Below are 27,368 nucleotides of genomic sequence, written 5' to 3'. Positions count from 1 at the left end.
GAGTCTCTGTACCTCTCCTGGCTGGGTCCTTCAGTTCACTGTTCTCAGAATTAAGCCCTGGAGCCTTTTAAAAAGACTCTGGGACTTCAAGCACTATGAATTTAAAAAAGAAATAGAAAAGATACTATAAAAGAAAAAAAATACAGCTTGAAGAAGTTATCAAGAAGAGAAGCAAAGGCCCGTGTTGAGTTTTGGCTGTCCAGTGGCATTCTGCTTTCCTTTAGGGGATGTGGTCTCCCTATCTGGGAAGAGTCTTGGTGACTATCAGTCAAAGTGTCCCCACCTTCCTGGCCTAAGCATGGGCATGTGATCAAGCTAGGCCAATCACCTCCCAGGGATGCTGTCTCCTGGGACGTAGAGTCAGTGATTAGCTGGTGCCAGCTCACACTTGCTTGTGAGAGCTGATCGCTAAAATTTCAGGTATTTTGTGAGCTGGTTGTTAATTACAGCCATCATTAGAAATCAATTATATAAACCTACAATTACATAAATTATATTTTAAAAGGCAACAAATACCCTAAACTTATCACCTCCTAATTATTTTACTACATTTCACTATTATCTGTTCTTTCTAGTAGATAGTCTATTGTATCTGTGTGTTAGAAATACAGTATAATGGTGTGCTGCTGTGCCTCTCGTCCCAACTCTGTGTTTAATGATGTCATGTGGGTAATGTGGTGGTATTTACACCAAGGAAATCAGCACCCACTACAAAAGAGGATTCCCTCCCAACTAGAGAGCTGGGTTAACATTCACCAGCACAGTGTGCTTTGGAATCCTGAGCGATACAAGCACCAAAAGCAGCTGGAGTGGATTTTTCCCAACCTGCAATTTCCCAAAGGGACATTTACTCAGTGAGTTGTGCCACAGATCCCTGCACATCCCCATTTCCTTCTGGAAAATCGAGCTGGGTTTTCCAGCCTTGGTCCAACTTGGAGAGCCCACTCCTACGCTGCCCTCTTGCCTCCACTATGCTGCCCAGTCAGCTTCTGTTGTTTACGACCAGCATGCCTTAGCGGACCCAGGCAGAGCGACATCGGCTCACAGGCAGAAACAGGCTGAGGGAAGAACCATCACCCAGTCTCACCCCGCAGCCACAGCACGGGGTACATTCTAGATGTTTCCTGCCAGGCCGTTTCCCCTTGCATCTGTCATCCATGCAGCTTCACATTCTCTCTAATAATGTTTTTCCATAATGTCCCAAAGGCACCTGGAGAAGCTAAAAGGTTCTTAGTTACTTTCCTAATGCGCGGCACTTAGGAATTATTTGTCTTGTTTTCCCCTTTAGTGTCACACAGAGACGTGGTTAAAAAATCTGGGACTGTGGATTGGGAGATCTGAGTTCTCATTGAGTTTTGTGCCAGAGGGCTGTGTGAGGTTGGGCAAGATGCCTCCCTCTCTGGGCCTCAGCTTCTTAACCTATATGATGATGATGATAATAGTAATAGTAATAATAATAATAATGATGATGGTCTCCACTTCCAGGGGTTTCCTGGGCAGTGCTAAGTGTGTTGACTCACATCAGCTCATTTATGACTTCTCACAACCCAGGAATAAGAACGATTTCACAGATGAGTAAACAGATTCTGAGAGGTGATGTCACTTCCTCAGCACAACATAGCTAGTGGGTGGCAAAGCTGGGGTTCAGACCCAGGATGTCTGCCTCGTAACTCTCTCACCACACTGTCACTTCCTAACGCCCACTTCTTAACGCCCACTGAGCATCGGGCTTGGGAGACAGACACACCAGTACAGCAGTGAGCCTGCCCCTCATCACAGTCCTCTTGCTGTCCTGTTCACGTCCCCACTTTACAGAAGCGAAAGCTTCAGCTCTGAAGACTGAAGTGGTTTTCCTATGTCACAGTGTTCTGGGTTGAATCATGCTCCCACAAATCCATATGTTGAAGTCCTAACCCTCAGTACCTTAAAATGGTGATGGTATTTGGAGACAGAGTCATTGTAGAGATAGGGACACTGCAGTTACTCAGTTAAGACGAGGCCATTAGGGTGGGCCTAATCCATGCTATGATTGACGTCCTTATACAAAGGGGAACTTTGGGCAGAGAGACAGATATGCAGAGTGGGAAGATAATGTGAAGAGACACCGGGAGAAGATGGCCATGACAGGCCTCCAGAGCTGTGAGAGAATAAATTTCTGTCATTTAAGCCACTCAGTTTGTGGTCTTTGGATGGCGAGGCTGAGCTGAGGCTCTGCAGGGAGCCAGGAGGTTGCAGGGGAGACCAGGGCGTGGGGCAGGGGGTGTCTCTGCCTCCTGGCCCATACCCACTGTGTGCTGGGCAAGTCCCTTCTCTCCTGGGTCTCAGTCTCCCCATGTGCACCCTGGGACTGCCGAATAAAATGGTCCCTGAAGGCCCTTCCAGACCTGTTGTCTCATGGGTCCATGAATCCCTCAGGCTCCTATTCCAGCTGCTCTGACCCCACTGAGCTGGGGTGTGCTGAAGGGGGAGGCCCCAGGGAACACTCCATTCTGCTGTTCTTTCCAGCAGAGCTTTCCCAAGGGCTCACCCAACAGCCTGCCCTCCTCAGTGTGAGCTGTTTCTCCTTCGTCCTACTTCCTGGCGACTGCTATGTCCAACTGCCTGCCAATCCAGTGTCAGATACTCTGATCACATTGTACCTGCATGTGACACTCTCCTCCGACCTCTGACTTCTTTGTCTGCTGCCTGCTCTCTCCCTTTGGGGTGGAGGCTAGGGCAGGTGGGTCCTAGGGAGCCATCGGCCGAGGCACTAATTTCCACTGACTATAAATAACTCTGGGTCTGAAACCACAGCAGGGGCCTGGATTGCACCAGGAGGAGTAAGATAATCGCTGTGGGGTGAGGAGGGCGTGTATAAATAACTTACCCGCCCTGTCTGGGCCTCTCAGGTGACAGGCAGGCCTGGAGGCAGAGGATCTCTCCAGCTGAACTCGGGGCCTTTGTGGGACCCAGGCTGGGTGGATGACTCAGGTCCTACTAGTACTCGAGATGGCCTGCCTGCAGTTATACAGTAACATTTCTCACCCCTTAGCCCATGTGACAGATGAGGAAACTGAGACCCAGGGAGGAGAAGTAATTGGAAACTGGGGTCTAGGCCCCTGGGCTTCTGGGAGCTAGAGAACTATTGCCAGGGATGCCCAAATTCTGGTTCCCCGCTAAACCTGACCCTTGGGAGCCAGTGTGGGAGGGCCCTGAAGCTGCTTGGTAGCAAAGGACTGCTGGGCCAAGGCCTGGGGCAAAGGGCCAAGGGCACTGCCCTGGCCTGGGCTCTGATGGGACAAGGTTTTGAGGTCATGAATTTTCAAGTGAATAGAGGCCTGGGGTCTGGCCGTGAGTCAGCCACCCTTTGACCCATCTGATGTCTGCATAGTGAGGGCATCAAGGCAGACAGTTTCACAGTAGTAGAATGTCTGAGCCTGGAGAAGCCTCAGAGACTACCAGACCAATATTCTTTATTTTCCAGATGGGGAGGCTGAGGCACGGAACAGGGTGGAGGGAGCTTGGAGAGGGTCCCAGTCCATAAGGGCCAAAGTCAGGCTAGTCTCCGTCACTGCCCAGCATGGGTGGACTAAGCACCCTTTTCCTGCACAGTCACATGCATCCCCCTGACGCTGCAAAACCAAATTCACCTAAGGCCCCTGGGCCAGGCATGCTGTGTGTTCTCTCATTTAATCCACAGCCAGTGTGGCCCCTGGAAGCCACACAGTGTCTGCTCCATTTCACAGATGTAACAAATGATGCATTAAGAACTTATGTGATCCGTGCCCCAACCCAGGCTTTTGGATACTCTGGTTTAGCATTTTTCTCCAGTATCAGAGGTTTCCAATTTTTTTTCTTTCTTTCAACAATTTTTTTAAATTTAAAAAAAACAAAGTCTTCAAAGCATTTAAAAAGGAGTATCAGGCCGGCCACAGTGGCTCATACCTGTAATTCCAGCACTTTGGAAGGCTGAGGTGGGAGGTTTGCTTAAGGCCGGGAGTTCAAGCCTGGTTCACTGCAACCTTTGCCTTCCGGGTTCAAGTGATTCTTGTGCCTCGCCTCCCGAATAGCTGGGATTACAGGCATGTACCACCACACCCAGCTAATTTTTGATACCCTGTTTCTACAAAAAAATAAAAAATAAAAAAGTTAGCTGGGCAGGGTGCCTCATGCCTGTAGTCCCAGCTACTTGGGAAGCTGAGGTGGGAGGATCACTTGAGCCCAAGGAGGTCAAGGCTGCAATGACCTGTGATTGTGCCACTTCACTCCAGCCTGGGCAACAGAGCGAGACCCTATCTCAAAAAAAAAAAAAAAAAAAAAAAGAAAAGAAAAGGAGTGTCTCTGGTTCATGGTGGGTGAGAAGCCCACCGTCCCATCCATTCAGCATCCCCTTGTCCCATGGGGCACTTCTGTGGAACCCCAAGGCTCTGGGGAACCCAGTGTGAGAACCACTTCCCCAACCCTCGGTTTCCCTGCATTCAGTGAATTCACTGGCTCTCCATGCACCTGGAGAAGGCTGTATTCAGGGCCTCACCTTATGGAGCTGGAGGCCCATTTCACACTCACAGGGACATAAACACTATTATCCAACCTGACAGTCTGCATACACAGCATGACAAACAGACTAAAAACCAGAGTCTACAAAAATGAATCTGTAGGTCACGGGCTGGAGTTCTCTGTGCTTTGCGATCTGTCCTAGGTTCCAGGTACAGCGAATTCCTCACTGTTCCTTGTACACATCCTGGTTGTCATCACAGGGCCTTTGCTCAGGCCCCATTAACTACGTGTGCTTCCCTCCCCATCTCTGCACACTCAACTCTGCCCTGTCCTTCCAGGCCTCACTCAGAGGAAGCTATTCCTGATTTTGTCCCCAGTCAGGCGGGGATCACTCCTCCTTCGTCAACCTTTAGAACATTTCCTCTTGCAGTAGTTATTTTTGTCAATAGAAAGCAGCAGACCGAGGAGGTCATGTGTGCACATTTGGGAGCCAGACAGTGTAGGCACCAATTCTGGCTAGGTCACTTGTTAGGGGTGGTGCTCTGAGCCTCAATTTCCTCATCTGTAAGCTGGGATGACGACAGTTCCTGTTTCACAGGGGTGATATGAAGATTATAGGAGAAAATGCCATGAAGCCTCAGCAGGGAGCCTGGCTGCTGTTAGTGCTCAATATGTGTTAATTACTCTCTAGTATCATAGCTATAACAAGCATCATGGCTAGTAACTAGTATTACAGCTAAACTGGGAGAGTCTTAAGGTGGGAGCAGTTTACAATCCACCTTTTCATCTCCCTGCAGTTTACAATCCACCTTTTCACCTCCCTTTCCTGGGAATCTATAGGGAGTTTTGGGGAGTAAGGGGATCCCGAAGGGGTTCCTCCTTCCTCCTCCTGGCTACACCAAGGCCTTGGCTTCCTGCTGCTGGCTGCCATCTTTCCTACTGATTCTTGCCTGTCTCTGTGCCCTTGGAGTTGTTTCCTGTCTTTCTTCTTCTTTTTTTTTTTTTTTTTGAGACAGTCTCACTCTGTCACTCAGGCTGGTTTCGGCTCACTGCAACCTCTGCCTCCTGGGTTCAAGTGATTCTTGTGCCTCAGCCTCCCAAGTAGCTGGGATTACAGGCATGCGCCACCACACCCAGCTCATTTTTGTACTTTTAGTAGAGATGGGGTTTCACCATGTTGGCAGGCTGGTCTCGAACTCCTGACCTGAAGTGATCCACCTGCCTTGGCCTCCCAAAATGCTGGGATTGCTAGTGTGAGCCACTGCACCCGGCATTTCCTGTCTGACATCCTCTGCCCCCTTGAACCAAGAGACGATATCCTTGAAGGCTGGCCCTGTCCCCATCTGCCCACCTGTCCTGTATGTGGCCACATCACACAGACACTGGCTCCTGAGAAAGCTTATGAAAGAGATCTAGGTCTCTTCCCAGAAGAGTACATGTGGCCCAAGCCTGCACATATTAGGTGCACAACATATGTTTGTTCAATATATAAATGTTTGTCCACCTCCATCACTGCTTGGCATGTTAGAAGCATGGGGAAGCAATGGGGATGTTTCATCAGTTCTAGGAGGTGAGTGTTATTATCATATGATTTACAGGTGGGGAAATTGAGGCTCAGAGTGAGGGAATGACTTAAGGACTTAGATGGTGAAGCTGAGACTCAAAGTCAATGGTCTCTATATTCCTCCCCTTTTCTGAGCACATAGTAGGCACTCAGTGATTAGTGCATATTGATGCTGCAAAACAATAATGCCTTCATAGTAAGAATCAGGGCCCCCTTTCTCTCCAAGCCTTGTTTCCTACTCAAGGGGCTGCTGTGAGGATCCCAGAGAACAACGTGTTGGGAAGGCCTGGCTCTTAGTTTGCTCACAGTAAATGAGAGCCGGGGTAGCTTTGGGACTCAGGCCTCTGCATGGTGGGTCTGCCTAATGCTCTGCCTAAAGTAAGCCCCGTGGAAATGCTGCCTTTACAACCCATCTCTTCCACCACCTCTCTGGGTACCTGACTATGGGAAGCACCTAGTGGGCCAAGCAGCATCGCTCATGGGACATGAGCACTCCCTAGTCTTACTGGAATCACCTGGAAGCCTTTCAGTCAGCTGTTGGGCAGGATCTTTATCTATCGGTCCTGTGCTCTCCCTGCCACCCCATGGCCTGCAGAATTATTTGCCTAGCAGACTCTACCACCCCAGCCTATGACCATCGATAGCATGCATTGATTGACATGTGGGTTATTTTATTGATGATTCAGAAGGATATGCAGGCAGCATTCTGGAAAGCATCCACACATGATTCATCAGAACTTCACATTAAACTATGCTTTTGAAGGATTTTTTTTCCCCCATGGTAGTGGTGATGGGAGAGGCGAGGTGTATAAGCGTTGCAAATCAAATACGGGACTGACATTTTTTTTTTTTAACCAAGACTCACATGCATTGCTCAAGCCCGTTGATCTACCAAACAAGCTGTTTTTCTCTTCTTCACTAATTAAAACCCAAAGTCTCCCTTGAAGCCACACAAAGAGTTCCTAGCAGAGAATAATAACAGTAATGCTGAAATAACACCTAGCATGTGTCAGGCACTAAGTGCTTCACACATATTACTTTAATGCTTACAGCGACCCTATGAAAGAGGCACTGTTATGATCTCATGTTACAGATGAAGAAACTGAGGCACAGTTAGATAACTGGTCCAACGTCCCATAGCTGGATAAGAAGTGGCGCCAGGATTTGCACCATGACACCAAGTTGGCCTCTTCCCCACTGGGACACTAGTCATAGACCCAGTCAGCCTGGATAGTCCTAGCTCATGCCTAGCACCCTGGTGTAATTACTAATGGTGCCGTGGTTTGGCTGGTAGAATCTTTAACTATGTTATATTTCAGGTGGTTCTGAATCCTACCTTCTCTCCTCAGCTGTCTCCTCAATTCTGTTTTCTCCCCATCTAGGCCATGCTCTCCTCAAGAGTAGGGAACGTTTCTGCTCTTCCTGCCCAGCCCACAGTAGGGACCTTCCATGCTGAAGTGCGTCCACAGCCTCTCCTCCATTTTTCTTCTCTCTTCCAATCTCCTTGGGGTCTTGGTGGACTCACCCTCGCGCTCTGGTTAAGCATGTGACCAGGTCTGACCTATCAGCCTACTTCATCTTTAAGCTGCAGTGATTGGCTCAGGAGTGGCCACGTGACTATAAGTGGTCTGGGATTTTAAAGGGGGCTGGGTGTACCAGGAAAGGCCAGGCTGCCGCGCTGGCTAGGAAAGGAGGATGTTAACCTGAAGCTGCTGGAGTCGCCGTGTGCTGTGACCCGCCTGAAAATGAAGCCAACACAGAGGACAGTAGAAGTGAAAGTAGGAGAGGGAAAGATAGAGTCCTCTTGACAGCATTTGAGGCCCTGCAGCCAGCCGTGCCGGAGGCCAGACTTATCCCTGGAGTTTTCAGTTGCACAAACCAGAAAACTCCTTTTGTGCATGAGCCAGTTCAGGATGGGTTTCTGTCAGATGGAGTCCTCGTGGATAAAAATGCTCAGCAAATACTGGGCCTAGATTCATCTGTAGAAAACTTTCAAAGCACTTTCAACTCACTGTCTGCAAAAGGCAGAGAGTGGAAGTAGTACAGTTCCCATTTCACAGATGAGAAAACTGAGGTTGTGGGAGACTAAGTGTCTTGCCTGAGGTTTCCCCACATACTTGGTGACACAGGCGAGGCTGGGGCACCTCACCAGTCGTCATGTCTTTCCCTCCACCCCTGCATTTATTTGAGAAGGCAGCTGTGTTTCCTCAGCCTCTTGCATACTCAGGAGTTTTTCTTTCTCTAGGCCTCATACCTGACAGAGTCCTGGGCCTTAGAAGGGAGCATGGGCCGCTTCCAGTGAAAGCCCTGGTGCGGAGCTGCAAGGCTTTCCCGCTCATCTCTGGCCAGGCAGTGAATTCCCCATGCGGACTCCGTGTCTGGGCAGCCCCCACGCATGACCCTGCCCAGGCTTCCTCCGTGTCTGTGGCTGCCCTGGCTTCCCTGTTGACCTCTCAGGGTCTCAGTGATCCTTGGGTTGACGGAACACAGAGAGAATTGGAACGTGGCAACAACACAGGAAGACCCCTGCCCCTGCCTCCACATCCTCCTGGTACTCAGCTAGCGGCAGCCCCATGGACGTTCTCGTTCAATATCATATTCATATGCAGCACAAAGCACCCGCCGTCTCCCATGATCTGCTCTCTTGTTTTGCCTCAGCCCTGCTCTCTCCTCCACTTGGGCAGGCTGTGGGATTCATACAAAATTAACCGGAGGTTCCGTTTCACAGCACTCTGCAGTATCCAGTTCCCACTCCACCCTGCTGCCGCCCCATCTTTGTCCCCCTTATCAGCCCCGCCAGGAAACATGCTACGTGGCAAACACCCAACAGCAACCTATCATCGTCACCCTTTCTGACAACCCGAGGTGGGTGCAGGTGTCAGGAAGTGAGCAATGAGGGATGTGTATGCAATGGCTCAGGGCAGTGCAACTCTGGGCTCAGGGAACTGGAGCCATCTGCTCCATGGGTGACACAGGGTGTCCTGTGTCTGTCCCCAAGCCTGCAGCCTTCTGTCTCATGAAAGGAGGGGCACTGGGACATCCTCTGCCTCTTCTTTCTTCCTCCTTTTCTTCTTTCCACGAATATTTCTTGAGCTCCCAGGCAACGCCTCAGGTGTCGGAGACATGGTGGAGAATGACACAGAGCTCCTGCCTCTAGGCCTCCTGGACCACCTGGCATTAGCCACCCATCTTTCCACCTCCTCTGATGGCATGTTAACTCTGCATTGGCCACAGCCACTGTCTTATCTGACTGCCTAATTCTTTCAAGGGGATGGGGCCCATGCATGCTGTTTTTAAAAGAAACACTGGAGTATAATGACAATGATAATAAACACCACTCAGTTGGTGTCTAGGGTCTGCCTTGCACAGTGGCTTATCTAATTTAATCCTCACACTATTTGCATGAGGTGGGGACTGTTATTACCTTCACTTCACAAATAAGTCAATTGCGGTTCAGAGGTTAAATCGAACTCTCCCAGTGTCTCTTGAAGAGAAAGACACTCAGGAACGGAACTCAGATTTCTGGGATTTTCATGTCCTTGGCTGGAACAGTGTGGAAAGAAAGGGAACAGTAGAGGTAAGAAGATAAAGGCGTTAATCAGAATGGAAGAGAACCAACAGTGGAAGAGGGAAGGAGTGGAGCTTAGATGCGAGTAGAGGCTGCCCTTGGCCTCACAGCCGCATAGGGGGACAAGTTTACCCAACAAGTGTCACCAAAGTTGGGTCTCCAGGTGGGACATCCAGTACTGCCGGGCTGTGGGAGCTGAGCCACACCCTGAGCTGGCTGCCAGTGGTGCCCTGGGTGAGCGCTGATTCCCTGTGGCCTCAAACCCCATTTGTCACTTTCAGAGATCTTTTTGCCTAAAATTAGCTGGACTTGAATGGGAAGGCTAATTTATGTGTGGCCTGGAGCATTTCCTGCAGTGTGACTCAGAGGCCAGCTCCCTGCTCACGTCAGCAGATTAGGGGTAGGGGGTGTTGGGAATGGTCAACCTGAGTCCCTGTGTCTGCAGCTGGCACAGCCCAGACCACAGAGCTTTTAAACTGGGGCTGGGGCGGTGCCAAGGATTTCTCTAAATCAGAAGATGGCCAAGCAGGGTGGGACAGATGCTCCATATGAGGCAGTAAAGGAAGTGTCCCTTGGCCCCACATTATTCAGGCCTTGTCCTCCAGTGGACGCCAGAGGACTGTTCCCAGGTGACCGTGCTTGGCTCAGGTCTGAGCATGGGGCTCAGTTCAAAGCTTGCTCTGACATGAACTGTGCCAGTGACCTTGAGCCTTCATATCCCCCTCCATAAAATGGGGTAATAGCACCTGTTTCTAGGAACACGTGTCATAGAGATGCATAACAGCCTTGTACAAAATGTTTCTCAGGTGCAGACATTGGCCACTATTCCACCCTTTCCGGAGAACGTGCCCACTTTTTCCCGAGTGATGATACTCATCATGAAAACAATGACAAGAGCTGACATTTACTGAGCACTTTGATGCTGGGCACTTGACCTGATTTTATTCAATATTCACAGCCTATTTGGTGGGGAAATGGAGGTATTTAGTCGCTGGGGCTCAATCCTGCCACACAGAACTACCCGTGTGTCAGGGACTGTTCTAAGCTACTTCATTTTGTCCTCCCCCGGCCCTGTGAGGTAGTCACTATTACTGTCCCTGAGTTCCAGATGAGGAAATGGGGGCACAAAGAGTTTGAGTAACTTGCTCAGAGTCCCACAGCAGGCAAATGGCAAAGCTGGGATTTGAACCCGGGATGCCCAAGTTTGGGTCTGTGGCATTATGCTCTTCTGTCCCTCCCCAAATTTCTTCCAGTCCTGCACCTCCCAGCCCCTTAGGAGATGCTTCTAGGGACCAATGTGGCAGGAGCTCCAGGGAATGCTATGATGGCTTTCCTTCTTCTCAGAGATCTTGCCCATCAGAGATCTCATTTGGTTCTCATGAATGATCAGGAGACCAAGGCTCAGAGAGGTCAGACGAAAAGGCCCAAAGGCACATGGCTGGCAGGCGGCACAGCAATAGAGATGTCATTATCGTTTCCATTTTACAGATGAGAAAACAGAGTTCTTTACTTTTCACTTAAAGCCTCACTTCTTGTAGCATACCAGTTATTCTGTGGAATTCCCTCTAAGAAATGCTGCTGTAGGCCATACTACATGCTTTTCCTTCTCTTTCATCCATAACCAAGTCCAAACACCTCCCACTTCACGAAGCCTTCCCTGACCTTCACTGCCCAGCAGCCTCACCAGTGGTGAGTCCTGGAGTCCTTGCTGCACTTGGTTTTGACTATCTGCAGTTTGGGCTGCTTAGCTGTCTGAGAGCTCCCCTGCCTTAGGCTGGGACTTAGTAGCTGTGTCTCAGGGTTTTACTGGGTCCTCTTCTGTGCCAGGCACCAGGTTGCGCACGGAATGTACAGAGAGAGCAAATAGGGTTCTTGCCTCAGCTAGGCAATGCTCCCTCTAGCAGTACAGAGTAGGCTCCCAGGAACCAGCCAGTAATGGCCCTGGAACTTGGCCATGTGCTGCTCAACTTCCCAGCTCTGGGGAGCCTTTCTGGTGGGAGGGGTAGGTGGTTTTCTTAACTAGGGTCCACAACACTGCTTTGGGGGGGTCTGGAAACCCACAAATAGTGTGAGCCACACCTGTTGCATATGGTTGGCTGATTTTCCGAGAGAGGGGCCACAGTGCCCATCAGCTTCTCCCCAGGGACAGGGGCTGAGAGACATGTAAGAATTCCTGATTCAAGGCAATCTCCCAGTCCCCAATCAACAGGCAAAGGCCACTTGAACAACCCTGCCTGCCAGCAGTGCTCATGTACCAACCTGATGGTGGAGGGGAGCACAGACCATTCTGCCAGGAATAAGTGACCACAAGAGGCTGGGACCCAGAAGTCTCCAAGCAAAGCCTATGCCCATCTTAGGGCCACAAGCAGCTGTTTTTAAGCCCCGTGCCAGAACCATACTATAAGGAAAGGTTACTTTCTCTATTCCTACCCTCCCCGCCAAAACAAATAGCACCCAGTGAGAAAAGGTGTTTCTAAACTTCTGCCTGGGCCCAGGCCGTGGGCAAAATGTCAGTGAGAATAGTCAATATGGGAAGAAGAACCAGTTTTAGCTCCTTTCTGACCCAGGAGAGCAGACAAAGAGAGACACAGATAGCTGGGAGTTGTGGGTGTAGTGGAGTGTAGGCACATGTGACCCCTGGACTGCCAGGCAAGCCCTGGTGGGACCCAGCAGCCCCTGCCAGAAATGCTTCCAGGGCTAGAGTCCAGCAGGGCCCAGGGCTCAGAGGACTGGACAGAGGAGACAGGCTCCTCTTCTGTCATACAGGATAACAGTTCCAATGCTGCCTGCCTCCCAGGTGGTGGTCGATATCTGGGGAAGGACTTGACACCCACTTCTCCTTAGAATAATCATGGCTGCCACTTTGAGCACCTACTGTATGCTCAGCCATGCACTAGGCATTGTCAGGTAGGCATTGGTCCATTTTCCAGGGGAAGAAAACCGAGGCTCGGTGCAGTTTTGCACAAACTTGCAGGGTTGGGAGTGTCAGTGCAGAGCCTCACATGCATGCCTGTAGGGTTAACGTAGGGAATGCTTCCTTTCCATGGCGAGCTGAAGGTAACTTGTGGCAGGTAACCCAAACCATGAGCTCTGGTGTCCAAGTTGGGCTGACTTCTCTTGTCTCTGTTTTGGGGCAGAGGACCTAGCTTTGGTCCCTTCCAGAAGAGCCCCAAGGAACTGAAACACACTCTCTCTAAAGATCCCAGGCCTGCTCAAGTTGGCAGTTGCAAGAAAGCCCCACTGCACCCTCAGGGCAGGACACACAATGCCATCTGTCACCCTTCCCATCACAGTCATCTTCCTACTGCTTTGTCTGCCCAGCAACTCTAGAGCTGTGATGCCCCAGAGCTCCAGCGATCCCCAACCAGAGTCTGGATTTGAGAGACAGACTTGATTCTAGCCCAGTGTCAGGGGATTGGCTGCAAGTTGGTGGTGCTACAGTTCCACACTTAAGCCCGCACTAGGGAATTTCTGGGGCCTGGGGAAGGAAGGACCAGGCCTGCATGCTTGGAACCCCAAATCCAACCACTGTGGGCTAACTGGGGAAAGCGGAAGCCCCTCCTGGGCTTGGATGCAGGTTCCATGTTGGTTCTACCCAGTGGCCCTTCTGCCTCTGCCTCAGAGACTGGTGCCTCCCATATTAACAGAATGTTGAACCTACCACTCTGTGGCTGTGGGGCCCCTTGTCTCCAGAACACAGTCGACCCAGCTCTCTTCCTGCTGTTCTCTCTGAGGGTGGCTTGGGTCACACCCAACCAGTGATGAAGCCCTGTTCCTCAGCCTATTCAGAGGGGCTGACCCTCAGCTAGAATGCACTACAATGGCCATTCTGGCATTTCAGCCTTTTTCTGACACATCCCTGCTGTTACATATTATGAATATGGCCCCTGTGGCCAATTATGATGGTGGCTACCTAGGCTGCAGCTCTAGGTTCAAGTCTCAAACACTTACCTTCAACAGGTGAGGTTTTGAGGCGCCGGCAGATGGCTTCGGTGTCCCCATAAGTCTCCTTGATCTTGACCACAGCCTCGGTGCCCCGCAGCTCCATGAGGGAGCGGAGCTCCTCCATTGTGCACCCAAACTCGCCCCCATGGCTCGACTCATTTCTTTGGTTTTTGGAGTAAAAGTCGCTGTTGGTCATGTCACCCATGTTTGCTGCGGTCCCTGCTCAGGCTGGGCCCGAGGGTCAGTGCTGGACAAGAGGCTGCTGGGCGATGGCTGCTTGTGGCTGTCCTCAGCACACCCTCACTGGTCAGCTGTGGCACCAGGTGGCCGACTCCGGGTCCCGGGGGGTGGGGGTGGCCGAGGCGGGCTGGTGACAGTGGTGATGAGCTCCAAGGGGTGTCCCCCGGTGTGGGACGAGGTCCAGGGGCCGGAGGGGCTCAGGGCTGTAGACCCAGGAGTCTCCATTCATTAGGGCCCATGCTGCTCCCTGGAGCTGGCATCTACATGGTCAGGGGTGGTGGCTCCTGTGGGACAAGTATAGAGTGAGTGACAAAGGCCAGGCACTGGAGGCCACATGGGATAGGTGCTCAGGAAGGCCCCAGGCACACACACAGCAACCCAAACAACACTGACTACACACACGCACCCTAACACACCAGCTCACACTGTAAATCTAATGGCACTAGCGCAAACCCAGGCACTCCACGATATGCCACCCTCAAGGCATAGCCCCATAACACACTCTAACTCCCTATTTGTGAACTGTGCTGTGGAACACACTGGCTTCACAGCACACACCCTGTGTGTATGCACATCCCCCAACACGTACCTTCTGGCACGTCCTTGTGCCCTGCACCACTGCCACACACACATCAACACCCAGGCCTCATGCACCAGCTTTGAGTCATACAAATGAACTTCCCCACCCTTTTCCCTCAAGAATTGCTGTGCTCACAGGCCCTCTGAGCACACCCAGACTCCATTTCCCTCTTTCTCTCACTATCCTTAACGTGTTTACACACGCTCCATGTCCACACAATCTGGGACACACTCCCCCAAATACACAGTTCCCAGGTTCCCCCCGACCCCACAAATCCTCCCCCCACCCATGCCACCTGTGTCCACCAATACACTCTTCTCCCACATTCCTCCCCACTCAGGTCTCACAGGCATGGGGATGGGAGAAAGCCCTCCACCTGCACCCACAGGCCCCCACTGTATTAATCAAGGCCCTCAGCCTGGCCAGAGAAGCCAGCTCATGCATATTCACAAGAATTCATTGAGCCCAGAGCTTGGTCCCAGTATGAGTTCAGGTCCACGGAGCCCTCACCTGGCGCGGGGAGGAGGGCCCTATAGACCAGCACCACGGACAGCGGCCGCCCGTCCCTCTCTGGAGCCCAGGAGGAGGTGGGAGCTCTGGCTTCTCCCTGCCCGCCCGGCCACCCTTGCAGGATTGCGGCATCTGTGGGGCTGCCAGGAGAGAATCCAATCCGCCCCGACACCCAACACCGGAGGCCGAGGCCCCAGCAAGCGTTGGGTGACAAAGGGCCCCAGCTGAGCTCGGCTGGGCCTGGCACAGGGACCGGCCCCGCCCAACAGTCGTGGACAGCTGGCCATCCTGGGCCCAGGACAGTGAGGGCAAGGGGTAAGGGAAGGAAGGCAGGACTGACCCCCTCCCAAGCTCCAACTCCTCCCCTGCCTTATCTCCATCTTAACCTTTCATCTTTCACACATTTTAGAGCTTGAAGCATTCTAGGGCTAAGTCACTTTCCCAGCGAGGAACTTGAAGCTCAGAGTCAGAGAGGGAAAAGCACTCTTCCAGAGCCACATGGAGTGAGAGTGCTGAGGAGCGCAGAGGGAAATCGTCTCCCGGCTCACAGCCCCGGGCTCCTCCCCTTCCCCTAGGGGGTGCTCCCGCGTTTGTCTCCCAAGAGCCCTGGTGGGAGGGCGGATTGTGCCAGGCAGTTGCTAAGAACACAGTATACTGGCATCAGAGCGATTTGGGTTCAAATCCTGGCTATGGGACCCTGGGCAATTTCCTTCAGTTTTTGGAGTCCTGGTTCACTCATCTGTAAGTTGTAGACAAAACAGTCACTCTTCCTTATCCCCACCCCTGACTACTTCCCAATTTACTGAGAACTAATTATAAACCGTATTCAAATCCAGTGTGTTTCTGGATTTCCAGTCTTGAGTGTGTTCGAGGCTTTCCAGTCTTGGGTCATGGGGTGCTGGAGCCACAGGAGAAACCTTAAATGTCTTACACAAGGGACACTTTTACTCAGGGATGTAGTAGGAAGATTGTTTTTACACTGGGACCAACAGGTCTCTTATGGAATAGAACATAAAATGGATATGATGCCTGAAGAAGAGACACAGAGACACGAGACACCGAAGAAACTGCACACTTGGTGCTCCCACCTACAATACTCAAGAGAGGCCATGTTCCTTGGCCATGGATGGAACACACACCATCCGTAGAATCCATGAGTTTTGACCCCAACAATATATTCCTCAGAGGAGCAGGAGAGGCAGGGACCAAGAATGTGAATAAAAACACCCATACTCCCCTGCCATTTCTTAAGCATCTACTATGTACCAGGCACTGTGGGATGATTTCTGTATCATCCATCCAAGGTAAATTCTATGAGAGTTGACTAGAAAAGCACTTGGCTCCTTGTAGCTACCTAGTAAACAAATGTAAAATGAATAAATGAATGAATGAAAAGCAAACAGACACTATCTCATTTTGTACAACCCTGTGAAGTGGATACTATAATTATCTTCATTTTATAGACCAAGAGAATGAGATTCAGAGGGGTGAAGTCACTTGCTCAAGGTCACACAGTGGGGAGGTGCCAGGGAGTGGAAGATCTTTTCAACCTTAGACCTTGAACTCTTGTCCACTACACCGTAAGAAGGGCCTGGCAGGGCCTGGTCTAGGATGCTGAACCTCTCTGGGGAGAGTGTTGGCATTTGGGATTTGGACCGAATGCTCTCCTCCCCCTGGTACCAGCCAGTACAGAGCCTCCACACAGCTCCCTCCCCAGTCTAGGGCCAGCCACAGGAGGCAAGAAGAGACCTCTGAGAACATGTGGGCCCTTGTTCAGGGTTGGATGAGGCACTAGGTCCGTGCAGGGACTGGGCGGGAGCTTTTTCATTAAGCAGTGCTCTTCCTGCTGCCTGCTCAGTGTAAATGTGTTTGGTGTATGTTCAGGAAACTGGGTAGAAAAAATCCAAATGGCAGGAGTAAGACAAGGATAAAGTGAGGCAAATGGGCTACAGTTGGGGCAGAAGGAAGGAAATGAGGTCAGAGGTCCTTCAGGCCAATGCTGTGGCCCCAGCATGTGGCTGGGGCTTCTAGGAGAGATGGGTCTCAGATGCTGGGGGAAGGTTGAACCCCGCTGGAGGGGCGAGCGCTGGGGAGGTGATTTGACTAAGAACTTTCCAGAACAGGCTTTGCTTACTCAGGGACAAGAATTGAGATAAGGAGATACGGAGATGCAGACCTTCTGTCCAGAAGGAATTTGGGACTGACCTGGAGCCCCAGGAGGCCTCAGTTCTTGGCGCTTAAGCAACAAGCCTGGATTGGGTGAAGGCAAAGCTGGTGAACATTTACCACCCCACACCTGCACTAAACTTACTGGCAGTAGAAATCACCTGTGATTCTGAGCTAGTCACCTGGCTTCTTTATCTTAGCTTCAGCGTCTATAATTTGGGGCTACTGATATTTGATAACATTGCGTGACGGGCATATGATAAGCATTTATTGAGCTCTTATTAGGTGCCAAGCACTCTTAGTGCTTTACAGAAACATCTATCTCAGAGATGGTGCAAGGCGTTATATGTAGGGCTCTGGAAACCACTAATTCTGAGTTCAAATTCTGACTCCTTCATCTCCCAGCTGAATGGGAAGGAAATTCACTTTGATTTCATTATCTTACAAAAAGCAGAGGGGAATAGGAGTATCTACCTCATAGATGTTATGAGGCTTAAATGAGTTATTTCATTTAAAGTACTTAGAACCAAGCCCAGAACATAGTAAGCACTCAAATTATTGTGATTATTATTGTCAATCCATAAAACCACTCTATGAGATCTTATTATCTCTAGAACATATGAGGAAACTGAGGCCAAGAGAGATGAAGTAAATTGCTCAAGATCACATGATTAGTGAGTGGTGGATCTGGGATTTGAACCTAGGCAGTCTGGGTCAAGAGACACACTCCTAATCAGAATGCTTTTCTGCTTCCCCAGTGAATCTCCCTTATGAGGTTCTTATGACACTTAAACGAAGTGCCATATGTGAACAAAAGTACTTTGCAATCCACGAGGGACTTTCTAAACCCGAGGTGCTGTTTTCTATCTGTGTCCGTGCTACCTGCGGCGTGGCTTACAGGCACTGATAATTACGTCTCTGACAGTACAAGCAAGCTATGAGAATCGTTAGCAGCAATTATATCTGTGTTCACAACAGTAGGCATGAGTTAATGGGCTACTGTTGATTTTAATGACTACTGTGATAAGATGAAAAATGATCTCCAACCATCTATCTACCCACTCACCCATCCATCCACCCACCCACCCATCCACCTGCCCACTCGCCCACCCTTCCATTCATTCATCCATCCATCCACCCATCTACCCACACATCCACTCATCCACCCATCCATCCACCTGCTCACTCACCCACCCTTCCATCCATTCATCCACCCACTCACCACCCAACGACCCATCTACCCATCCACTCATCCATCCATCCATTCATCCATCCATCCGCTTACCCATCCAACCATCCATTCAATGATTGTTTTGGGTACTACACAGTACCAGGCACTGAACAATCCAGAGAAGATCCCTGTCTGCTACGAGCTCACAGTGAAGAAGAGAGACAACTAAATTAGTGATTTCTATGACTTGAAGGGTTTGCCATCATGGGGACCTGCAGGTGCTGTGGACACACAGAGCAGGAAGACTTGACCTGGCCCAGGGTAACCAGGAATGCCTTTCTTCTCAGCTCCAAGTAGGGAGTTTTTTTTCTTCAGGTAAAGAAGGACTTAATAAAAAGATGAAACATGAAGAAACTGAAATACACAACTGTCTGTTAGTAAAAGGTGCAGAAGGAACACAGTGTGAGCCAGTATAGAGGGATATAATTCTAGGATAACAAAATCAATAAAAAATCAGAACTACACCCTTAAGGTGACTGATCTCATACTTCCTTCTCTACCTCTTATGATATGGCTTGCTCCCTATCCCTGCTTCATCTCATGGGTACAAATATGAGGTCACCCCTTATCTGGGCATTTCGTTTTTTCATTCCAAGCTGTAGAGCCCACTTTGGTGCTTGCTCTGACAGCGAGATTTGCTGGAAAAGTGTGAAGTCCACCAGCACAAAAGCTACTTGTACGGTATGATACAAATGATCTTTTCACAGATGGACAGAACTGAGTACCCCATACTTTGCCTAGAATCCCTCAGATGCCTGACTTCCGCAGATGTGCCATGTGTCTGTTCAGAACTCTTCACTACCTGGGCCTTTGCCTCCCTAACAGCTGCTGTCCTGTTCAGCCTCAGTGTCCTTTCCTTGGAAGCCTTTCCTGACCACCTAGACTGCATAAATGCTCCTGACCTCCAGGTGCCCCCTGGACTGTAGTACACTTCACACTGTATTGCTTGAGCCTGCTTAACTCTTTTCTTTCCGCAGGATTCTGAGAGCATCACGTGGGCAGTGGCTATGTCTCTTCTGTACCTAGTGCAGTGTCTGGCATCCAGAAGGCACTCAATAAATATTTGGTGTTGAGTCTACTGTCTGTGGAACGTGTAACTTTAGATAGGTCCTCAGACCTTAGTTTGCTCATCTGTAAGATGGGCTACTGATTCATACCCTGCCTACCTTAAGAGTTTTCTGGGGGGTCAGGAAAAATAACAAAATCAGCAGTAATAGTTTTTCTTTGAGATGCATCCGCTGCCCTCCACTGCCCAGTTTCCCCTCTTTGTAATGCAGCATCAGTGTGAGGGTGAAGCTGAGACAGGTAGCTGTTCCCTCAGCCACAACCCCACCAGATTCTCAGGTTCTTGCTCCCTCATCCAAATATCATGTGACCTACCACTCTATGGCTGAGAGACTAAATGAACTGTGTGATCTTGGAGAAGTCATCTAACTTTGCTAGGCTTCCTCTGTAAAGTGGGGATGACCCTGTTTGTCTGACAGGCAAATGACTCAATGAGAGCCAGATCCTGGCCCAGAGCAGACAATGAAGCACTGGCTTCCCTGCTCCCCTCCCCCTAGTTATTAGCAAATGTTCCTCCCTCATGGTTGCAATAAGGTTCACTTGCAGTCAGCTCTCAACACTGCACAGGTGAGCACACCTGCCCTAAGCAATGGGCACACAGGCCTGGGCAGCGCATACAACCAGACCTGGCCTAGAGAGGTTGAGCAACACACTGGGGGTCACACAGCCAACTGAGACCAAAGCCCAGTGAGAATCTCCTCCTTGTTTTGCCAGCTCCAACGGTGTGACACTGACCAAGCCCCTTTCTTCTCTGGGCGTCAGTTTCCCCATGTGGGACGTGAAGGGATTGGATTAGTACCTCTGGAGTCCCTTCAGGCTCTGATGTGCCAAGCCCTTCAGAATCCAGGAGAACATTCTGACAATATTGGATTTATGCATTTCAATTGCATCTTATTAGCATTTAAATGACTCTGTATTGTTACATGTCAATGACTCAAGAATAGGTTAGGGGTGCCTTAATAAAAAGTCTTTGCCAGAAGGGAGGCTGAGAGAGGAAGGAGCAATTTTTGTGTGTGCGTGGAGTTAATTTAACAAAGAAGGAATCTATCTTTCAAAGGAAGAATAAAAAACAAACAAAACAAATCCCCAAACCAAAAGCTTTTCAAATCCTAACTGAAGGATGGTAGCTGGGACAGTCGTACGTGAATTATGTGCTAAAAATAACTTCTGGATGCCAAATTCTTCTGTTTTAAGACATGCTGAATTTAATTGCCACCTTAACGTGTATTTTTAAGGTCACTTTTCCTTTGAATCATCAATGACTGATGTGGGGCACAAGTCCAGTTTGAAGATCCCCAGTGACGGAAGCCTAGCTCTGCCAGTTACTAGCTATGTGACTCGGGCAGGGCTCTTAACCCTCTGTGCCTTGGTTTACCCTCCCCAACATGGAGACAACCCTACAGTCTACCTCACAGAGTTTTGTGAGGATTAATTGAGATAGAGCTAGCACAGTTTCTGGCAACAAGGACACACTTGTTAAATGGTGACTGTCCTACGATAATTTAACTTACTCCCTGCCTCCAATTGCTCCCAGGCCAGCGTGTACCCCATAGTGCCATATTTCAAAGGGAACTCAGCTCTGACTTTCCCATGCCCACCAGGCTCCTTGTCACCTCTCAGGTGGCTGAGGAGGCCTCCAGCTTGTTCTTACAGCAAACAAGGGTAGTTTCCTTTCTGTTCTGGTCTTGATGAACTACTTATAATTCCCATGAGGTAGGATATTTGCTTTCCTCTTCTGGCTGCAAATTCTGGCCTTTCTGTGGGGGCCCCACTGCCCCAGTGATGGGGAACTCTCTTCCTCTGTGCTGAGCCCAAGGAAACAGGTGAACTCAGCTTGCAGTTGGGAAATGTTAGCAAATGTTCCTCCCTCATGGTTGCAATGAGGTTCACTTGCAGTCAGCTCATTGCAAGGGAGGGCCAACAGCTCCTCCCTTGTCTTCACCCAGAGAACCTTAGCCATTCTCTTAGATATCCCTCTCTGGGGGAGGCAATTTCCTCTGCATGTGTGCGTAAGGTGGGAGAGCCTGATGGTGACTGTGGATGTAGGCGGCCATGCCAATGCGAGTGTGCTAGATCAGTGTGTCTGTAGGTTGCGTGTGAGTGCGGGGTGTGGGTGTGTTAGACCAGTGCGGGTGTGCAGGGCTTGTGTGACTGTGCAGGTGAGTGTGGGTGTGTGGGGTGTGTGAGCATACAAGCCATATGTGGGTACAGGGTTAGTGTGAGTGTGCAGGGCTAGTATAGATGTGCAAGGTGAGTGTGGGTGTGCAGGGTCAGTGGGAGTGCATTATGGTAGTTTTCTTAGTATGAGTGGGACAGGGTCTGGGGGCACACCTGTGTCAGAAGATGTGTGCAAATGCTGGTCTTAGAGTAGGACTGCAAGTGACTGTGCTTTGTGTGTAGGAGAGAGGGTCCCTACGATGTACCAGTGGACATGTGGTTGGTGTGAGTGACCCCAAAGGACAAGGTGTGCCACACAGGTCTACTGGAGCATGTCAGCATGAGTGTGTATGTGAGAGAGAAAGCAAGCCCAAGATATCTGTGCCACACCTGTCTCTGAGTGTGCAAGCCCCACGATGTATGAGTGCGTGTGTGCATGTGCTCAAAGCTGAAGAAGACAATCTCACAAATTCTCACAGTCGAGGAGAGAGAACAGGGAAAGAGGAAGGGAACTGAAAATGAATACCTCGGAAGCAAATTTAGTGCTATTTTTAGACAACTCCTATTCTGTTAACCAGAAAAGGAAAATCTAAAAAAAAATCCCACAGAAACCGCCTTGCATCAGCCTTGAAAGCACAGGTGGCAGAAGTAGGCCTAAGGGGCAGGCAGCGACAGGGATCCAGGGCTTCCTGTGGAGCTTCTCACCCTCATGCCTGGCCTGAGGAAGGGGAGGTCCAGCCCTCACCTTCCCACCAGGGTCAGCTCCCTCCACTGTCCTCTGTTCTCAGAGGAGCTGCCAATGTTAGATGGCAGGAAAAACCTTCCATTTCTGCTCATCCATCCATCCATCCATCCGTCTATCCATCCATTCGTCCATCCATTCATCTGTCTGCTTGGCCATTAGTTGTCTGTCCATCTGTCAATCTATCAATCTTTCCATCCATCTGTTCATTCACCTACCCAATAAAACTAATGAACTGCATCTCAGGTCCTGCCCTGGGCACTGGGATTATGAGGAGAGCAAGAAAGACGCTCAGATCCTCCTTCCTGCTGTTTAAGGTCTGCTCACTCTGCCACACAGAGCCCCCAGATAACCTCAACCCCATGGTCAGGATGTACAGGCTGGGTCAAGGGATTTCTGCCAACTTTTGGTTCAGGTTACTCCTGGGAATCAGATCCACTCAATTTTGATCTTGGTGTGATGACTATGATTAACAGCAATTGCTTAGCAAGTGCCTTCCGTGAGCTGTGTGGTGTTGCTCTCCCCACTTCACAGGCAAGGAAACTGGGACTCAGAGAGGCCACAATGGCCATGGCCATATGGGTAGGACTTGGCATAGTTTCAATATGTCTGCTCCATCCAAAGCCTCTGCCTTTCCTTTGTCCTTCACCAACTCGCACTATGGCCCTTCCTGCCTCAGTCTCCTCTTCGGTAATGTAAGGGTGCAATCTGGACAGAAGCTCAATGTTGAAAGGCTATTTTAGCCCCATCCTCAAGGATCCTTGCTTCTTGGGTCACACACAGTTCCCAGGGCTTCCCTGCTGCTGCCTTGTGTCTAGCCGAAATGGACATCCCAGTTGCAGGTCAAGTCGTGCTTGGCTGGAGGCCGAAGGAAGGAGAAATGCCCTACAATCAGGGAGGCATGAGCTGACCAGAATTCACCTTCTGCCTGTGACATCCACTGCTCACCCTTGGGCTTCTGACTGCAGTGTCTGCCTTCCAAAATTTGTACCCTTTATGTGTTCCATGTTTAGAAATAATTTCCTTAAAAAAATTTGTTGGGTTTCTAATGAAGCTAAAACACTAGCAGATGGAGGCAAGACAGCCTGTTTGAGGCAAAAAAGTGTTGGGGAAGCTTCACTTTGGGCTGCAAGAGAGGGAACATGCAGTGGGAAGGCTGGGGATGGTGGCCCTGCCTGGGATGGGCCAGTGGCTCTGGCCCACTCTGGTTTCAGCTAAATGCCTCGGGCACATCCCAGCATCCTCTCTGACACTGCCGAACTCTTTCCCTACAGCTACATTGAACTTCTTGAGGTCTTGTTTGCAGCATTGGCTGCCTCCAGCCTCCAGGTCCTAACTGGCCTAACTGGCCAACATGACACTGTCCTCTTCTGCCCTCATCCCCCTCATTCTCTCCCACTGTCTGCTCCATCCTTGTGGATTACAAGCCGAGGTTTGGAAGAAGAACAAAAAATGATGACAGCAACGCCAAGATCATTCCTGCTATGTGCTCGGCACTGCTTTATGCACTTAGCTTGCTTAATCCTTCACAACAATGCTTTGCACTGGTACTCCAGCTCCACTATTTATACAGGAGAAGACAGACTGAGTGTGCAGTGATTGGCGTAAGGTCTTATGGTTAAAGGGTGGCAGGGCCAGCCCTCTCACACACAGGCACTCTTAACAGCAACCTAGGCTCACACCCTTCTGTCCAGTGGACCGATTTCCTTGCTGTTTTTCCTTTCTGGTTTCTACAGTTTGCACAGGGTTCTTCTGCGGTCAGTGTTCTGACCACACACAACAGGTCACTGGCTTCACCTCTGACCGTGAAGGGCTGGGGCCCAGGGAGCTGTCTCTGGGAATGAAGTGCTGATGGATGGACGGAGGTGGGTGCTGGGGAGGGATTGGGTAGCTGAGGTCAGGGAACCTGATAACCACAGGCCCCTCTCTCCCCAGCAGGTTGACCAACCTAGGCTGGGAGCGAGAGCTGTCCATGTGGTCCTGGTGCTGAAAGACAGTACCCCTGGGGAGGACAAAGCTGGCAGCGGGGAACTGTCCTTGAGGGCACAGTGCTGATTAGGGAGGTGGAGGTGGGCGTTAGGGACAACATGTGAAGGAGCTGTCCACACGCTGAGGTGCTGACACAGAGTAGAATATTATTAAGCGCCCCTAGGAACTCTCCAGGACAGCAACACTGACCAATGAAGAGTGGGGTTGGGAAAGCCAAGGCAAAGGTGCAAACCCCTCCCAACATCTGGGGTGCTGGGTGTGGGCACTGGGGAAGGCACTGGGCCTTTTCCATGAGTTCTGTGAGCAAGATGGGGAGCTGACCCCATATTTTAGTGCTGATGCTCAAAGCCTGTTTTTTAGGCTTTGAGGGGGCAGGCCTGAGTTAACAAAATGATACTGTGCGAAAGGTGACTCAGGGTCACTGAAGTGCATGCACTGAGGACCCATCTCAGTCCATCAGTGCCATCTGCCACTGATGCCAGAAATTCCACCATTAGTGATTCATTCTTTTGCACTGTGCGTGGTCCTTTCCCTGTGGTTTCTGCCAGACCTGGGAGCATATTTAAGTGGTAGCATCTCAGTCTGACTGAGCTTAGTAAATTATTTCCTCCATGGGGTGAGGGAGGAAAACCTCACCCACAGAGGTCCCAGGGGATGTGTCTAAGTTGGGAGATTGCTTTTGAACAGTTGAGTGAGTCCTTTGGGTCCAGATCAGAAAAACAGGAAGCTAAGGCTTGGGGGAAAGTCTTTCTGTGTTCCAAGAATGCAGATGCTAGGAAATCTAGCTATATTGAGAAAGAGAGACTAAAACAGCAGAAAGTAGGACTCTTGGATTCAAAGGAGTGAGGAAATGAGAATGATGCAGGTACCAGCAGGGATTTGCGTATGTGCATGGGTGGAAGTGTCTTTTAGCTTCTATTTCTCACTACTGTGGCCAGACACTGTTCTACTTCTTCTAGGCTAAAGCAGAGGTACCCCTGGTTTGGTGACTGTGCACTCATCTTCCACACTTGAGCCCAGGTTATCTCCACCCAGAGTCTCCTTGGCAGAAAGCCAGAGATCTCTGTGAGGCTACTGACTTGGCCTCAGATCTGAAGGAGGAAAATCAAAAGGCCAGGAAGCCAGAGGAGCAGTTGAGGGCACATGGGGATAAGCAGAGGTTTGCACTTGGGTCTGCATCCTCCCTCATGGTAAAGGTATTCTCTCCTTCCTCTCCTGATAAAATCTTCTCTGGGTGGAGCTCAAGGACCCCAGAACAGGGCTTCTCAAAGTGGTTCCCTGAGGGCTACCTATGTTGGCATCACTTGAGGGCTGGTTAAAACACAGGTCTGCAGCACCCATCCTGCAGAGATGAATGAGTGGATGGTTGGGGCTGTGAATTTTAAATGAGCAGAACTCCTGTCCTCGTGCTTTGGGGCTCCTGTTCCACCTTCTCTAGGCTTCCTTCCTCTTGTAGCCCACACTTTCCTGGTTTTGGGTTCTAAAGTCCTGCCTTGCTTTTGTGACTCAGTCTGTGGCTCAAAATAATCTCCAACTCCCTGGCCCTAACCATCCAAATGCCACCTCTTGGTAGGCCAGGCCCTTGGGTGACTTCTGGTGAGGAACTCCACTGGCAAACTCTAGGGCCCTTTTCAGTCTTCACATCCCTGCCCACAGCTGATGGCACCTCCCTTCCTTCTTCCCACTCTCCTGTGCTTCTCTGACCATGTCTGCCCAGGACTCTGTGGCTTCTCTGTTTTGGGGTAACTGTAGGTTTCCCCATGGTCCTGCCCTCTTAATGCCTTGCCTCTCCCTGGGCAACGCCACCCATCTGGCATCAACTTTCACCCTAACAAGGGTGGTTCCCAGACTGACCTTTCCAGCATGGCCTTTCTCCCAAACTCCAGAACCGACCTTTCTGTGGCTGCCAAATGTCCCCTCCAAAGGTCCTCCAGGCCCTCAGGCTCTCCTAAATCTCCTCATTCTTTTGTGACCCCTGTGTTACTTAGGGTATCCACAGCACTATCTGGGCCACCCTTGACTCTAATCCTTCCCTCATGTTCAGTCTAGTGACCAGACCCAGGAAGCATCAGCATAAAGGCTCAGCCTAATTCCTTTTCCTCACCTCCCCAGGAAGATGAGGACTCTGGTTTAGGCTCCTCATCCACAGCCCCTCAGCCCCCGGCTCTCTATCCTTACACCCTCCTTCACTGACCCCAGAGTGAAGCTGACAGTGACTCCCATTTACAGAGTGGCTTCTACATGTCAGAGGCTGTGTGGGGCTCTGCTCATACCTTATCCCTCAACAACCCCATGAGGTGGGTATTATTATGCGTATTTTACAGATGAGGAGACTGAGGCTCAGAGAGGTAAAATAACATTACACTCAAGCTCACACAGCTAATGGGGAGTGACAGATCTGGGAGTAGAACTGGGTTTGTCTGACTCTGAAGCCAACACATTATGCTGCCTTTTGGATTTGAGCATGCCTGTCTGTGGATTAAAAATTTTCACTGGCTACCAGTGCCTATTTAAGAGAACATATTCATGACTACAGCTTCTCACATCCCACCTGATTGGCTCTGAGCTGGCCTCTCTGGGGTCTGAGCTGGCATCTCTGGGGTCTGGTCTAAGTGAATAGCCAGTGTTGGGTCCTACTGAGGGACCTTATGGTCCTTGCCATTTTCTGAATAACTCATGCAAGTTCCTGCCTTCCAACTTTTGCATGTATGTTCCCTGGATCCAGAATGGTCTACCACCCGCTTTTCCATTAATCCAAACCTCACTCTTCAAGATCTAGTCCTCATGCCAACTTCTCTCTGAAGTTATCTCCAATTCCCCCACTCCAAATTCCAACTCTCTTCCCTCTGCCAGCCTGTCACATGTGGTTCACTCCTAACTCCATACCTTGACACTCTATCCGCTGCCTTGGGGTGGGTTTTGCCAGCTTGCCTCCCCAACTAGGCCCTGAGCTCCCCAGGGACAGGGCTTCCCTAGTCCCCAGCACAGAACGGGCCTCCACCAACTCTGGTTCCATGACTGAGAAAGCAGTTGGACTATGGAATAACACTGGAAGCGAGGAATCTTAGGGTGACACCTGCCTTTCAAAGCAGACACTGGCCAACCAGATGGTAGGAATAACTTATGCCAAATGCA

General features: G+C 50.3%; 1 protein-coding gene across 7 annotated transcripts in view; it reads right to left on the bottom strand.

Moving 5' to 3' along the window:
* The window catches only part of ATP2B2 (ATPase plasma membrane Ca2+ transporting 2), a 217,697-nt gene that overhangs the window by 118,354 nt on the left and 71,975 nt on the right, over positions 1 to 27,368 (bottom strand). For 5 of the 7 annotated variants that reach the window (XM_023218444.2, XM_023218443.2, XM_023218442.3 and 2 more), the window contains exon 2: positions 13,560 to 14,077. In XM_023218444.2, the coding sequence (XP_023074212.2) occupies positions 13,560 to 13,758 (199 nt within the window). In that variant the 5' untranslated portion in view covers positions 13,759 to 14,077. Of the gene's footprint in view, positions 1 to 13,559; positions 14,078 to 27,368 lie in introns of those variants that run through there. The other 2 variants (XM_031935170.1, XM_026447520.1) reach the window with 2 other exon arrangements.

This window comes from Piliocolobus tephrosceles, chromosome 2, assembly GCF_002776525.5.
Source record: "Piliocolobus tephrosceles isolate RC106 chromosome 2, ASM277652v3, whole genome shotgun sequence".
NCBI lineage: Eukaryota > Metazoa > Chordata > Mammalia > Primates > Cercopithecidae > Piliocolobus > Piliocolobus tephrosceles.
This window is presented reverse-complemented; position numbering and strand designations above follow the sequence as displayed.